At 41.1% G+C, this 15,763-nt stretch overlaps 1 protein-coding gene across 1 annotated transcript in view; it reads right to left on the bottom strand.

Moving 5' to 3' along the window:
• lama3 (laminin, alpha 3) overlaps positions 1 to 15,763 on the bottom strand; it is a 458,111-nt gene that overhangs the window by 37,484 nt on the left and 404,864 nt on the right. Inside the window, exons 60-66 of the mRNA XM_078215598.1 lie at positions 14,110 to 14,275; positions 11,643 to 11,776; positions 10,802 to 10,958; positions 7,432 to 7,551; positions 5,371 to 5,513; positions 3,423 to 3,549; positions 1,119 to 1,256 (exon numbers count right to left, since the gene is read on the bottom strand). Of these exons, the coding sequence (XP_078071724.1) occupies positions 1,119 to 1,256; positions 3,423 to 3,549; positions 5,371 to 5,513; positions 7,432 to 7,551; positions 10,802 to 10,958; positions 11,643 to 11,776; positions 14,110 to 14,275 (985 nt within the window). The remainder of the gene's footprint in view (positions 1 to 1,118; positions 1,257 to 3,422; positions 3,550 to 5,370; positions 5,514 to 7,431; positions 7,552 to 10,801; positions 10,959 to 11,642; positions 11,777 to 14,109; positions 14,276 to 15,763) is intronic.

Below are 15,763 nucleotides of genomic sequence, written 5' to 3'. Positions count from 1 at the left end.
GCCAGGTTAAAAATTGCCCCTTAGAGTCCTGAGATGCGTAGGTTAGAGGGATTAGCGGGTAAAATATGTGAGGGTAGGGCCTGGGTGGGATTGTGGTCGGTGCAGACTCGATGGGCCGAATGGCCTCCTTCTGCACTGTAGGGTTTCTATGATTTCTATGATTTAACTTTAGTACAGTGAAAGTTTTTAGTTAAAATATGGAACCTTGTGGTATAACTCGCAGTTAATAACTAGGAGTTCAACTTTATTTTTCAAAGTTAACAGTCTCCTTTGAGATCATAATGTCTCTATTATTCATGTGTATAAACTACTCAATTTTGAGAAAAAAATATTTTTAAAGAAAATCTGAGCTACTTTGCTGCAGGATAACAATAGGCTGACGTGTTTGTCCATAGATCTCTGAAGGCGGAAGGGCATGCTAGTTGGGTGGTGAAAAAGGCATGTGGGACACTTGCTTTTATCAATCAAGGCATAATTACAAAAACAGGGAAGTCATGATGGAGTTGTATGCAACTTTGGTGAGGCCACAGCTGGAGCACTGTGTACAGTTCTGGTCGCAACATTATAGAAAGGACGCGAATGCATTGGAGGTTGTGCAGAGTAGATTCACCAGGATGCTGCCTGGGATGGAACATTTAAGTTTATGAAGAAAGGTTGGATAGGCTTGGGTTGTTTTCATTGGAGCAGAGAAGACTGAAGGGCGACCTGAGCGAGGTGTACAAGATTATGAGGAACCTGGACATAGTGGATAAGGACCAGCTGTTCCCCTTAGTTGAAGGATCAGTCATGAGGGGACATAGGTTCAAGGTGAGGGGCAGGAGGTTTAATGAGGGATGTGAGAAAACCTTTTTACCCAGAGGGTGGTGATGGTCTGGAATTTGCTATCTGGGAGGGTAGTGGAGGCAGGTTGCCTCACATTCTTTAAAAAGTATCTGGATGAGCTCTTGGCACATCATAACATTTAGGGCTATGGACCAAGTGCTGGTAAATGGGATTAGGTCAGGTGTTTCTCCAGTATTGGTGCAAACTCAATGGGCCGAAGGGCCTCTTCTGCACTGTGTGATTTTGTGACTTGTTAAATAAGTTGGGCAGAGCAAACCACTCACTAGATTTCTTACCTTTTCATAAGAAAACAGTAGACTGTTCAACTGATTTGTCGCAAAACCAAATCCAACATGGAACTTTTCAGGGAAGGAGAAGTTAGTTGCAGAAAGGCCCAATAATCCACTTCCATTAAAGTAGGCAGTACGGACCAGCTGACAAAAAGAACATTAGGAAACATTATGTTAGATAGCATACAACATCGGAGGCTATTTGGCCTATCGTGCCTGATCTAGCTCTTCAAAGAGCTATTCAAATTAGTTCCACTCACCTTCTCTTTCCCCACAGTCCTGTAATTTTTCCTTTCCAAGTATTTATCCAATAGCCTTTTGAAAGTTACTAATGAATCTGCTTCCACCACATATTAAGACAGTGCACTCTAGACAGTGATGTTCTTGAATTCCTTAACAAATTGTATTTGATGTAACTTTGTACAATTATTTATAGTAAAAACACAAGAGATAGGAGCAGGAGTAGATGATATTGTCCCTCAAACATGGTCTTTCATTCAATATGATCTTGGTTGATTTTGGGGTTTCAACTCCACTTTCCTACCAACTCCTCACAACTCTTGGTAAACCATAAATTTGTCTATCCAGCCTTAAATGGAGTATCCACAACCCTCTGTGATTCACATCTCTTTGAAGAAGAAATTTCTCCTCATTTCAGTCCAAAATGATTGTGTTCTTATTTGAAACTGTGCCCTTGTGGGTTAGATTTCTCAGCCAGTGGAAACAACCTCTGTGTCTACCATACGCCAAGACCCTTTAGAATTTTGTATGTTTCAATGAGATCCTCTCTCGTTCTTCTGAACTTCAAAGAATATCAGCTCAATTTACTCAGCTGCTCATCATTGGGCAACCTCATCCCAGGGACCAATCTATTAAACCTTAACCAAGTCTGAACTAAGTGATGGATAGGCTAGAGGCTGACATATTGCAATCTATGTGTTTCCTCTAATTTTTTCAAGATTTCAGAAACATTTTAGTCTCATGTGACTACCAAGCTTTTACCCATATTAATTGCTCAGAGTAGAACAATGTGAATGTACCAATGAATCATTAAGACTATTTCTGAAAAGACTTGGATAAAACATGCAGTGATTAATTAATCAAATAAATAGGAAACTTAAGAAATTAATATTCATACGTATTTATAAGATCACAAGGATTTGGAGCAAGGTTAGGCCATTCAGCCCAAGCCTGCTCGGTCATTCAGTAAAATCACAGCTGATCTGGCTGTGTTTCAACTTCACTATCCTATCTGTGCCCCTATAACCCTCAGTTCCCTTGTCTATCAAAAATCTATCTATAGCCTTGAATAAATTCAATGACCCAGTGAGGGAAGAGAATTTCACAGACTAACAGCCCTCAAAGAAAAAAAAATCCTCACCTCTATCTTAAAAAGGAGATCTCTTCTTATTAAACTGTGTCCCCTAGTTCTAGTCTCCCCTACAAAGGGAAACATTCTTCCTTCATCCATCCTATCAAGTCCCTTCAGGGTCTTATGTTTCTATAAGATCATCTGTCATTATTTTAAACTCCAATGACTATAGACCCAACCTCATCAACCTTTTTTCAGGAGATATACAATTAATCTAAACCTTTTCCCATTAATAAGATGAGCAGAGTTTGTGGCTTCATATCTATTCCTCAATCAACATCACTAAAACAGATTAAGGGTGGCATGGTAGCACAATGTTTAGCACTACTGCCTCACAGCGCCAGGGGGCCAAGTTCAATTCCCGGCTTGGGTCACTGTCTGTGTGGAGTCTGCACGTTCTCCTCGTGTCTGCATGAGTTTCCTCCAGGTGCTCCGGTTTCCTCCCACAGTCTGAAAGACGTGCTGGTTAGGTGAATTGGCCATGCTAAAGTCTCCTTCAGTGTACCCAAACAGGCACCAGAGTGTGGTGACTAGGGGATTTTCACAGTAACTTCATTGCAGTGTTAATGTAAGCCTACTGGTGACATCAATAAATAAACTTTTAAGATTATGTAGTTACAATCCAATTGTTGTCTGCTGGAGCTTGCTCTGCACAGTTTGGCTTCCATATTTTCCAGTGTTACAATAGTGACTACACTTCGAGAGAACTAAATTGGTTGAGATATCATGATGCTGCAAAATATTTCTGATGAAATGAGGTCACTGGGTGGGATTTTCCAATGCCAATGGTGGGCATTGTCCTGGGCAGGATCAGAAAATCCTGGTCAGTCTTCCAGACGACAGATTTTTAGATAATTTGTTAGCCAGAGGTACTTGGTATTTTATTTTGAGATATTCATTATTATTGATCATCAGCAGGAAATTAATATGAAACTCACCAAGAGTGAAGGCGAGCAGCTTTTACTAACACCAAAAGTGACTTCGCTGGATAGATCTAAGTTTCTACCATTAGCTTTAGGACTTTTCACACAGGCTCGCATTGATGTTTTTATAGGCATGTTTAATCTAGAATGAAAAATTCAAATAGAATTAGACATAATTTACATAACAGCAAAAGAGCACTTGGCCCAACTAGTCCATGCTATGATTATGCTCCATATGAGTCTCCTCTTACTCAATCTCACTCATCAGCTTCTGCTTTTAACTCACATTAACATGTTAGCGAATGCTGATGATTTTCAAATGCAACAGGCTTTTGTAATTTTGGAAAGTGAGATGCTTCAGCTTTTAAATATCTCAATGAAGTGTAATAAACTATTGCTTCCCGGCTAATCAGTATGACTGGGTGAAATAAGGAGAGCTCATTACACCTCAGCTAACATGGTCATTTCACCTTTGAATCTTCTCTTCCTAACTCCATTTCTTGTTCTTCCATTCATGAAGGTAATCACACACTAGGGTATGATTATACAGCCAGTGCCATTCGCTGCCGATGGCACTTCTGAGTATATGAATCTAGACAATGAATGTCAATAAGCTCAAAAACAGATAAACCTCATAAAAAACTGGGAGGGAAAACGTTTCCTGTCAGCATTATTGGGGGGGGGGGGGGCGTTGTGGGAGTTGGGAGAGATTGCAACAAAGACGTAGCAAAACTTAAGAACATGTGACAGATGGCCCAGTGGAGGAGGGGGTTTGCATAGAAGCAAGAAATGTATGGGATATAAAAGATGGATGAAAAAGGTCACCATCCAGCTTAACACTGAACTCAATGTTAAGTTCAGAGGGCTTTAACATGTCTAATTGGTCTTTTTTTTGGTTTCAGATTCCAGCATCTGCAGTAATTTGCATTTGGGCTTCACTGGAACACTGCAGCAGGCCAAGGAGGGACATGCGAGATGAGAGCAAGATGTTGAGCTGAAATAGCAAGCGACAGGAAGGTCGGAGTCATGCTTGTGAACTGAGTGAAGGTGTTATGCAAAGTGGTCACCCAGTCTGCGTTTAGTGTCCTCAGTGTTAGAGGAAATTCAGTTTAAAGTTGTGCTGAACTTTAGCTTTCCAAAATTTGCTCATCAGCCCCCGTGGGGGAAAGTAATGGAAATATGGCCCTAGTGAAAAAGTTGGACAAGCTGGTTTTGAATAATGTTCTCATTATCCACATTGAGCAGCCAGAGCTTAGGACCTGACAGACCGGCTTGAAAATAAAAATTCTGATTTTTCTGAAGCCACCGTGTTAAGTCAATTTGATTAATTGCTGTACTGCTGCTGGAGAGGTTTGAGAGTTTTCAGGAATGAGCGGTGGGGGAGGTGGAGGATGGGGGTGGTTGGAGAGTGCAGTGGGAGTGTTGGGGAGGGATGTGGGGCTGGGGTGTTGGGCAGGAGATTAGAGGAGGAGGTTGGGGCGGGAGGTGTGCAGTCAGAGTGGAGGATATTGTTGCAGTAAGGGGTCAAAAAGAGGTTAGTGGCAGTGGGAGCACTAACATTTTTCACTTAAAAAGCATAATTTTACTAACTTTTGGGGACCAAAAATTAAGATATAAGAAAACAACCTAACAGTAGATTTAGAAATGATATGACCAACACATTTTCCAGGAGTTCCGGCACCTCTAAATCTGGTACTACACCCTGGTGAATGGTAAGAAACAGTGGGTGGAGAATTTGTTCGCGTCAGTTCCCTTGGGGTAATTTGTTTCCACTGCCCTCCTGCCAAAGTTACAGCTACAGAGACTGATTTCCTCATTGAAATTGAGGGGCCTGATTTTTATTTTCATACTGCACAGTTATCTCATTATAAGCTGAAACTATTCCTACTGTCAAAAAACTTGTACAGGCTAAAATATTTTTACCTTTCATTCAGCTTCCTTTAAAAAAAGCACATCAACATACCCTTCCTTACGGTCTGGTGGTATTCCTCCAAGGTGATAATGAGTGAAATTCAACTCATTAAAAGCATCAGGCAGATCTAGATAATGTTTATAGTTGAAACCAACGACAATACGCTTCTTTAGTTTGTGCATTTTCATTCGAATCTTAAATTAAATGGAAATTGAAAAAATTGTAAGTTTGAATACAAATACCATAGAACTTATTAACTAATAGATAATGGTTGAAAACTAAAATAATGCTAGTTTCCCTTCAGCTAAAAGTATACTTGGAAAATTTTGACTACTCAGAAAATCCTTTTGCCTCTGAAAAGTATTTTTAGACTCAGGTATTTCATAAGAAGTTTTGGAATATTGTCAGGAAGAAGAGTATCATGAACATGCCTTTTAGCATCTCAAAAACTGTGGACATGGTACGAAAGCAAACTTCATTTTCAGGGAACATAATGCATTAAATACTACACAAAAGCAGAGAAGTTATATTAAAATGATATAGAAACCTGATGAGACCAGAAAGGATACTGTGCACATTTCTGGGTCTTCATACTACAAAAAAGGTCAGAGACGCACTGAAGAAAGAGCAAACATTAACAGGGTTCATACCAGAGCTGAGAGGTACAGCTATCATAAAATATTCAGCAGGATGAGGTTCTTCAGTAAAGAGAAGTGATTTGACAGAGATTTTTAAAACTATGAAGGAGTTTTATATGGTAGCTGTGGAAAACATGGCTGAGTGAGACCAGAACGAGGGGCCATAAATATAACATAGTCATAAAGAATTCAGGTGGAACCTCTTTACTGGGAGAGTTGTTGGAATGTGGAAACCATTACCGATGGGGTGGAATGAGGTGAATCGCATAGATGCATTAACTGGAAGTTAGATAAGTACATGAAGGAGAAAGGAATAGGAAGTTATGTTGTAATTGACTCAGCTGGTAACAATCTTTCTTCCCAAGTTACACAATTCTGGATTCAGGTTCTACACCGGATTTAGCATAAAGGTTCTGAGGGAGTGCTGCACTGTTGGAGGTACAGTCTTTAGGATGCAATGGCCTAAGATTTTGTGCTCCCATTTTCTTTGGATAGGTTCAGTGACAGAAGAAGAAAATTTTGCAAGATGTTCAAATCATGTTTCACACTGACATAAAAGTGTGATGCAATTGTCCTCTCCCCATGTCAGCGACGTAAAGTGTTTCCCGATTTTGATTTCCATTTATTAGCATATAATTATCAGGCCTCTGAGTCTCAATCATGCTCCCCTGTACGAAAATCCATTCTCGTCTGCATGAGGGCAGACTGGCATGAAACCCAACTGATCTCCCAAGGCGTGCACCTGGTGAACAGATCTCCCAGAGGAGCTCAGATGAGTGCCTTGCTTCGGGAGAAGAGTGTCATGTTCAGGTTATACCAGTGGGCTGTGCCAGGGAACAAGGGCCTTGTGCTTGCAGGAAACTGAAGGCAACTGGAAAATCTCTGTCAACCTCCTTTAAGTGACCATTAACTATCTGGATCAGCTATCTGTTTAGGCAGATACTCTGCTGACTTCCCATCTAGCATCTAAAAACTGAATTGGATTCCAGATGGATCAGGGAAGCCAGCACATTAGCTGTTTTTAGCATCCATTTGCCATTCTGCCTTCACCCCTGGACCCAAAGAGCTTAAAAGTTAAGATCCAAAGTATATTAGTAGATATATTTTACAAGGAATATCATGGATATTTTGACATTGTGAGGAGAATTTTACCAAAAATTGGCAAGGTCAGTTTTCTCTCCAGATCTTACGACACTGCCTAAAATGATCAAGGGGGTGTGTTTCACACCATCATGCAAGTGGGCGTGGTCTCAACATGGCGGCAAAACCCAGCTGCACTGAATTCAGGGCACCATCTTTAAAGGGTGCCTATATTTATTTGCAGCCATCAATTATTCACTTTTACTTAATTACATCGAAAGGTGCTAAATAACTCAGTAATACAATCACAAAATAGACAGATTTTATTTAATCTGTTATTTATAAGGTAGCAGAAATTTGTTCTTCATGTAAACAACAATAAAAGCATAATTACCACAATCTCTTCGCTGATATCTAGTGGTGAGTCTGATTCATTCTTCTTGGGTGCATTGGATCTGAGGTCACATCTAAGTACCAATTTTCCATCCTCAATGGTTAAAGCACAGCTATCATTCTAAAACAAACAGCAAGTCTGGTTATAAACAACATTTAAATTTGACTCTGAACCATGTAAGGTGACATTAGGACAAGTGACCAAAATCTTGGTCAAAGAGGTAGGTTTTGAGGAGGGCCAAAAAGGAGGAGAGCAAGGCCAAGAGATTTAGGGAGGTCATTCCAGAGCTTAGTGTTCCAGCAGCTGAGGCATGGCCACCAAAATAGATTCCCAACGTGCAGGAAGAGGCCATCTGGTCCATCGAGTCTGCACCAACTCTCTGAAAGAGCATCCACCCAGGCCCTCTCTTCTGCCCTATCCCGATAACCCCACACATTTACCATGGCTAATCCACTTAACCCACACCTCTTTGGAGACTTCCTCAGATAAGGGTCAATAGTGGATGCATAAAGGCATTTGAGCAGAGGGATCCTGAAGGATTGAAGGAGGTTCCAGAAATTGGGAGTGGCGAGGCCATGAAGGATTTTGGAAGGATGAGAATTTTAAAATTGAGGCTTTGCTAGACCGGGAGCCAAAGTAATTGGAGAATAGGCTACAAATTTGGGATGGGTTCACCTTTCTTTTAATTCTCCCACAGGATGAGGGCAATGTTGGCAGGTTCAGCATTTATTGCCCCTCAGAGACACCAGAACAAAACCCATTAGGAGGAATCTGAAACAAAAACAGAAAATGCTGGAATATCTCAGCAGGTTCGACAGCATCTGTGGGAGAGAGAATAGAGCCAACGTTTCGAGTCCTGACGAAGGGTCATCTGGACTTGAAACATTGGCTCTATTCTCTCTCCACAGATGCTGCCAGACCTGCTGAGATTTTCCAGCATTTTCTGTTTTTGTTTCAGATTCCAGCATCCGCAGTATTTTGCTTTTTTTATAGATTGGAATCTGATCTGTTCCCTTTCCACGGGTAGTATATCTAAGTCTAAGTTGTGAGTTTGGATAGTTTGTGAAGTTCTGATACCTTTTGGATACTTTATGTATAACAAAGTAGTTCAGAGGTTTGTTACTTTGTGTGTAATGGAGTTGATGCTTAGCGCGCTTATGTTTTGTAGTACAGTTTGATACTTTGTGGTAACGCAGAGTACAATAAAGGAGATCTGTTGTACAATAATTTGAGAGTATGAGTGTCTTTGTCCACGGCGCCAATTGACCTGTGTTCAAATGCAACAAAGAGAGTAAACTAACCAAAAATATAAAAACAGATTTTAAGAGTTTTTGTAAGTATATAAAAAGGATGAGAGTAGGTCCCTTAGAAACAGAGACAGATGAAATTCTAGTGGGGAACAATGAAATGACAGAGATGCTAAAAGGATTGAGGAAATTAATATCAGAGATAAAGTATTGGAAAACATTGAGGGATTAAAACCGAACAAACCTCATGGACTTGGTGGCCTATACCCTAGGGGCTAAAAAGAGATAGCTACAGAGTTAATGGATGCACTTGCTATAATTTTCCAAAATTCCTTAGTTTTGGGAATGGTTCCATCAGATTGGAAGTTAGCTAATGTTATTCTGCTTTTTTAAGAAAGGAAGGAGAAAACAGAGAACCACAGGCCACTTAGCCTAACATCAGTTGTTGGGAAAATGCTGGAATCTATTATTAAAGAAGCCTTAACAATACATTTAGAAAAGCATAGCATGGTTAGAACAAGTCGAGATGGGTTTAATAAAAGGAGATCTTGTTCGACAAAGTTATTAGAATTTTTGAGGATGCAACAAGTAGGGTAGATAAAGGGGACCCTTAGATATAGTTTGCTTGGATTTCCAAAAGGGAAAAGGTAAATAGGCAAGAAAATGGCTCTTGGATTTGGGGGTAATATATCAGTGGACAGAGGATTGATTAACAAGTAGAAAACAGAGACCGGGACTAAACGGGGCTTTTTCATGCTGGCAGGCAGTGAATAGTGGAATGCCATTAGGATCAGTACTTGTGCTTCAGCTATTTACAATCTATATTAATGACTGGGATGAAGAAACAGAGAATAATGTATCTCCCTTTGCTGATGATACTGAGATGGGTGGAAAGGTAAGCTGTGGAGAGGACCCAGAGAGGCTATAGAGGGATATAGACAGGTTAAGTGAGTGGGCAACAAGATGGCAAATGGAATGCATTGTAGAGAAATATGATGTTATTTACTTTGGTCGCAAGAATAGAAAAGCAGAACGTTTTTTAAAGGTGTGAAACTTTTACGCGCTGGTTTTCAAAGAGAACTGGGTGTGTTCATACAAGGAACACAGAAAGACAGCATGCAGGTGCAGCGAGGAATTGGGAATGAATCATAGAATCATAGAATCCCTAAAGTTATGAAGGAGGTCATTCGGCCCATCGAGTTTGTACTGACCGCAATCCCACCCAGGCCCTATCCCCGTAACCCCCGAAAATGAAAATGACATGTTGGCCTTTATTGCAAGGGGGTTGAAGCATAAGAATGAGGAAGTCTTTCTGCAGTTGTACAGAGTTTTGGCGAGACCACTTTTGGAATACTGCGTGCAGTTTTGGTCTCCACATTTAAGACAGGATATACTTCCATTACAGGTGGTGCAGCAAAGCTTCACTAGATTGGTACCTGGGATGAGGGGGCGTCCAATGATAAGAAGCTGAGTTAATTGGGCTGATAGTCTCGGGAGTGAGAGGTCATATAATTGAAACCTACAGAATTCTGAGGGAGCTTGATAGGGTAGACACTGAGAGTCTGTTCCCATTGGTTGGGGAATCTAAAACACAGGGACACAGATAGGACAAGAGGTCGATCATTTAAGACCGAGATGAGGAGAAATTAGTTCGTTAAAAGGGATCTGAATCTTTGGAATTCTCTGCTCTAGAAGGTTGTGGATGCTCCATTAGTGAATGTATGCAAGGCTGGAATAGGTAGATTTTTGGACTCTCAGAGAATTAAGGGATATGGTGATATGATTGGGTGGGAAAATGGAATTGAAGCCTAAAATCAGCCAAGATGGTATTGAATGGCAGAGCAGAGAAGGCTCAGTGGGCCAATTTAGGTTCTTCTGTGACAGATTATCTCGCAGCCTTTATCCAGACACTGGGATGTAGTTGCGCAATGTTCTAAATGTGAACAAGGGAGTTGGCACATATTCACAATGCTACATGGGGTGACATGGGGAGAAATGGGGCATGAGAGATCTATGCGCTTCTCAGTTTGAGTACACAAATGGCCAAATAATAGTTGGCAATGGGGGACTTTAGTACAACACTGACGTTGTAGGAAAGACAAAATAAAAGCAGAATATTTTACCTTTCCCTCCATATATAAAATTACAGCATTTTTGCTTGAAATTTTAATGGTTTGACTAATTGTTGCTTCACGTGGAGAACCATCCAACTTAATTAATGCATATCCAGTTCCATCAAAATAAAAACTATCCTTTCCTGGTTCCTTATTTGGCTTATATCTGTAAAAGAAAGAAATATAGGTGGTTCAAGATCAGGTTAGACTGTAATCATTACAGATTCAAAATGACCACTGTTGTATCAAAACCCTGAAGACCAGTTCTGAATTCCCTACATCAATGGGGCCCGCAGAGAATAGAACTGAAGCTATAACCTGCCCCTCTGGATTGGAGTCACATTCATATCCACTGCTAATTTAATGTGTGAGAAAGCCTCTCCAAATGCCGGCAAGAATCTTGTGTAGTTCAGTACTCTTTCCTCTGAATCAGAAAGCTATGGACGCAGGTCCCAGTACAGAGACCTGAGCACATAATCTAGACCAACACCTCGCCACCAGGATTGATGCAGTGCTTTTGGATGAGCTATTAAACAAAGTCTGAGTTCTCAATGGAATGGAAGAAAACCTGTGGAACTGTACTGAAGAAGAGCATGGTATGCTGGTGCAAGATTTACACCTGAACCGACATGGTTAAAAGCAGGTGATCTGGCCATTTATCTCATTGCTGATTGTGGGGACCTGTGCGCAAATTGGCAGCTGTGCTTTTGACATTTCAAAGTGCTCTGGGATGTCCTGAGGCTGTGAAAGGTGCTATATAAATGTAATATTGTTTAAAAGTTGAACATTTCATATGAAATAATTTTTAAAAATATTTTCTTTAAACCATACAGTGTTAAATGCTCCATACCTTTCACACGGTCTGTCTTTTGTAGTATTGATGTTGAATATTCTTTCAAAGTTGTATAAACTAATCAGTTTCTCATTCAAGACACCAAGCTCAATGCAACCCTTGTATTTTGGGTAGTTTAAGGTACCTGGAGGCTGGATATAAAAGGCTTACAATTAAAACCATCTTGTAAGTCAAGTTAAATGTTCATATAAAATTCTCAGAAGTTCAAGGATCATACGAGTCCAGCTACTTTATATGATTTTGCACCAGTGATTGCCTGTTAATGGTGCTGCTGCTGCTGTTGGCTTCATTACATTGAATTTGCAGGCCAGACAGCCAAATCGGCCAATGTTTATGCTCCACATGAACCTCCACCCATCCTACAACACCAACATTGGGTCCAAGCTCACTGTGCAAGCTTGATGCTGAAATAAGGCACATAAAAGCCAGCCTGCAGAATAATGGCTATGCTGTTCAGATCATTGCTCACTGGATATCACACAAACTCATGACTGGGTCTAAGGCCACCACTTTTGGTCCTGAAAAGTGCCCGATCTACTTCACATTATGCTGGGAGGGCAAGGAATCTCAAACCTTTGAACAAGTGATGTTAGCTATTTCACGTTGTTACTATACAACACCAGTGGTAAAGTTTAAAGTTTATTTATTATTGTCACAAGTAGGCTGACATTAACATTGCAATGAAGTTACTGTGAAAATCCCCCTAGTCGCCACAGTCCGGCGCCTGTTCAGGTACACTGAAGGAGAATTTAGCATGGCCAATGCACCCAACCAGCACATCTTTCAGACTGTGGGAGGAAACCGGAGCACCCAGAGGAAACCCACACAGACACGGGGAGAAAGTGCAAACTCCACACAGATGGTGACCCAAGCCGGGAATCAAATCCGGGTCCCTGGCGCTGTGAGGCAGCAGTGCTAACCACTGTGCCGCCCATATTCTCCACTAACAGAATTAATGTGGTATATGAAAGTGCTGGTGTGATGTCAGGTACATAGGCTGTACATCCCAATGGCTGGTGCATTGTATCAAATAGCACATCCCTTCAGCTCTTCAGAACAAGCATTCAATCCCTCCACCAGTGACGCACAATGGCAGCACTGTGGACCACCTACAAGATGCACTGCAGTAATTCACCAGCGGCACTTTCCAAACCCATGGCCGCTACTATCTAGAAAAACTAGGGCAGCAGATACCTGGGAACACCGCCATCTGGGAGTTCCCCTCCAAGTCACTCGCCATCCTGATTTGAAAATATTTTGTTATTTCATTAATGTTGCAGGGACAAAATCCTGGAGCTCCCTCCCTGACAGCACTGTGGATGTACCTACACCCCAGGGACTGCAGCGGTTCAAGAAGGCAGTTCACCACTGCCTTCTCAAGAACAACATGGATTGGGCAATAAATGTTGACCTAGCCAGCAACGACCACATCCCATAAATGAATAAAAAAGAGTACTGACTGTATTTAACCAGCCCATGCTTGTGAAACACAGGAAATTGTGCCCAACATTAGATGTGATTCCACAATTGGACAGGACTTACTGAACAATCCCAAGCGTGCTAAGAATTACAATAGCAACCAATTTAAGATTATCAGATGGGCTCACAATGTGGCTCAATTATGCTTGATAAAAGCGAGATATATTCATATGCAAGGCCCTGTCTTCTGCAAGCAGAAGGAACAGGCAATGTGCATTTTTCAATTAAATAAAAAATTGAGGGATAACTGTTCCCAGCTGCATTCTGCGTTGTAACACCTTGACCAATCAAAGTCTATTGCTAATCAATTAGTACCCTTTTCACATGCAGTATAAATTGTTGTTTCTTTTGAAGTTTGGCATTTTTGCAAATGTCCTGATGAGTGCAATGAAGAAAAGCTTCAAAAGCATGTCTCTTTTTTCAGCAATCCTCATGTTCTGTTCTACCAAGTGACTAACTGCAAATTTCAAAACCAAAATTGATGGGTAAGACATTGAGAGGAATGGAATTAAGACCTGCAGGTGAAATTATGATACAGATTAGCCACGATCTAAATGAATGGTGACACAGGCTCAAGGGGTTGGCATAGCGATGTTTCTACTTGTGGGTCAGTCTACAATTAGCAGAATTAAACATAAGATAGCTACAAATAAATCCAATAAAGAATTCAGGAAAACTTTCTTTCCTCAGAGGTGAGAACCTTCCATGACTTGGAGAAGTTGAGGTGAATAATCTAGTGGCATTTAAGGGGTGGCTAGGTATGTACCTGAGAGAGAGGGAACAAACAATATGTTGATGGCATCTGATGAAGTAGCATGAACAAAGCTTCTCTGGAGCATCAACAGTGGCAAAGGGTAAGTTGACTGAATGGCCTATTTCTATATTGTGAATTCCATGCAGTTTTATGTAATTCTATGCAATGTTCTGGAGTTGTTCCGATATTCCTAATCCTTAAATAGAAATAGCATAAATTGTTGATATTTACCACAAATGCGGAGGGAAATCCTCCAACATAGAAGACTGTATTCTTTGGATCAAGGTTAAGTAGCAGGTCATCCCCAGTTCCAATTTCTCTTTTCGAGGTGCTGTCGACATATTTTCCATTTGCTATATCAACTTGACTGCAGTTTAAGGTGCTGTACTGCAGGATCCTGGAACACAGAAGTTTCCATAAAAAACGGGACCTCAATGAGGAGTTTATGAATTATCTGTAGACTCGACTGCACAAGTGATCTACATAGAAACTAGAAGCAGGAGTAGGCCATTCAGCCCTTCGAGCCTACTCCGCCATTCATTTTGATCATGGCTGATCATCAAATTCAATATCCTCATCCCACCTTAACGCCATAGCCCTTGATCCCTTTAGCCCCAAGAGCTATATCTTGTTTCTTCCTGAAATCACACAATGTTTTAGCCTCAACTACATTCTGTGGTAGTGAATTCCACACATTCACCACCCTCTGGGTGAAGAAATTCCTCCTCACCTCAGTTCTAAAAGGTTTATCCCTTATCCTCAAACTATGACCCCCCCTAGTTCTGGACTCCCCCACCATCGGGAACATTCTTTCTGAATCTACCTTGTCTAACCCTGTAGGAATTTTATAAGTTTCTATGAGATTCCCTCTCACTCTTCTAAACTCCAGTGAATATAATCCTAACCGACTTAGTCTCTCCTCATATGACAGACCTGCTATCCCAGGAATCAGCCTGGTAAAGCTTCGCTGGACTCCCTCTATAGTAAGGACATCCTTCCTCAGATAAGGACACCAAAACTGCACACAACACTCCAGGTGTGGCCTCACTAATGCCCTGTACAATTGCAGTAAAACATCCCTATCCCAATAATCAAATCTTCTCACTATGAAGGCCAACATACCATTTTCCTTCTTTACTGCCTGCTGTACCTGCGCGCTTACTTTCTGTGACTGATGCAGGTGGACACCAAGGTCTCGCTGAGTATCCATCTCTCTCAATTTACACTCATTCAAATAATAATCTTCCTTTCTATTTTTGCTACTGAAGTGGATATACTGCATCTGCCATGCAGACATTCAGCTTGAGCAAATCACGCTGAAGCATCTCTGCATCCTCCTCACAGCTCACACTCCCACCCAACTTTGTATCATCTGCAAATCTGGAGATAATACATTCAGTTCCCTCTTCCAAATCATTAATATATAATGTGAACAGTTGGGGTCCTAGCACAGATTCCTGCAGTACCCCACTTGTCACTGCCTGCCAATTGGAGAACACCCATTTATGCCAACTCTTTGCGCCCTGTCTGCTAACCAGCTTTCTATCCACCTCAAGACCTACAATCCCATGCAGTTTAACTTTCCATAATAATCTGTTATGTGGGACCTTGTTGAAAGCCTTCTGAAAGTCTAAATAAACTGCATCCACTGATTCTCCCTGGTCAACTTTACTAGTTACATCTTCAAAGAATTCCAGTAGATTTGTCAAGTAGGATTTCCCTTTCATAAATCCATGCTGACTCTGTCTGATTATACCACTGCCTTCCAAATGCTAAGCTATGAAACCCTTGATAATGGTCTGGATCTTTGCACTGGACATTAGGAGGGGTGTGTAACTGGACATTAGGAGGGGTGTGTAACTGGACATTAGGAGGGGTGTGTAAC

Source organism: Mustelus asterias, chromosome 7, assembly GCF_964213995.1.
Source record: "Mustelus asterias chromosome 7, sMusAst1.hap1.1, whole genome shotgun sequence".
Taxonomy (NCBI): Eukaryota; Metazoa; Chordata; class Chondrichthyes; order Carcharhiniformes; family Triakidae; genus Mustelus; species Mustelus asterias.
This window is presented reverse-complemented; position numbering and strand designations above follow the sequence as displayed.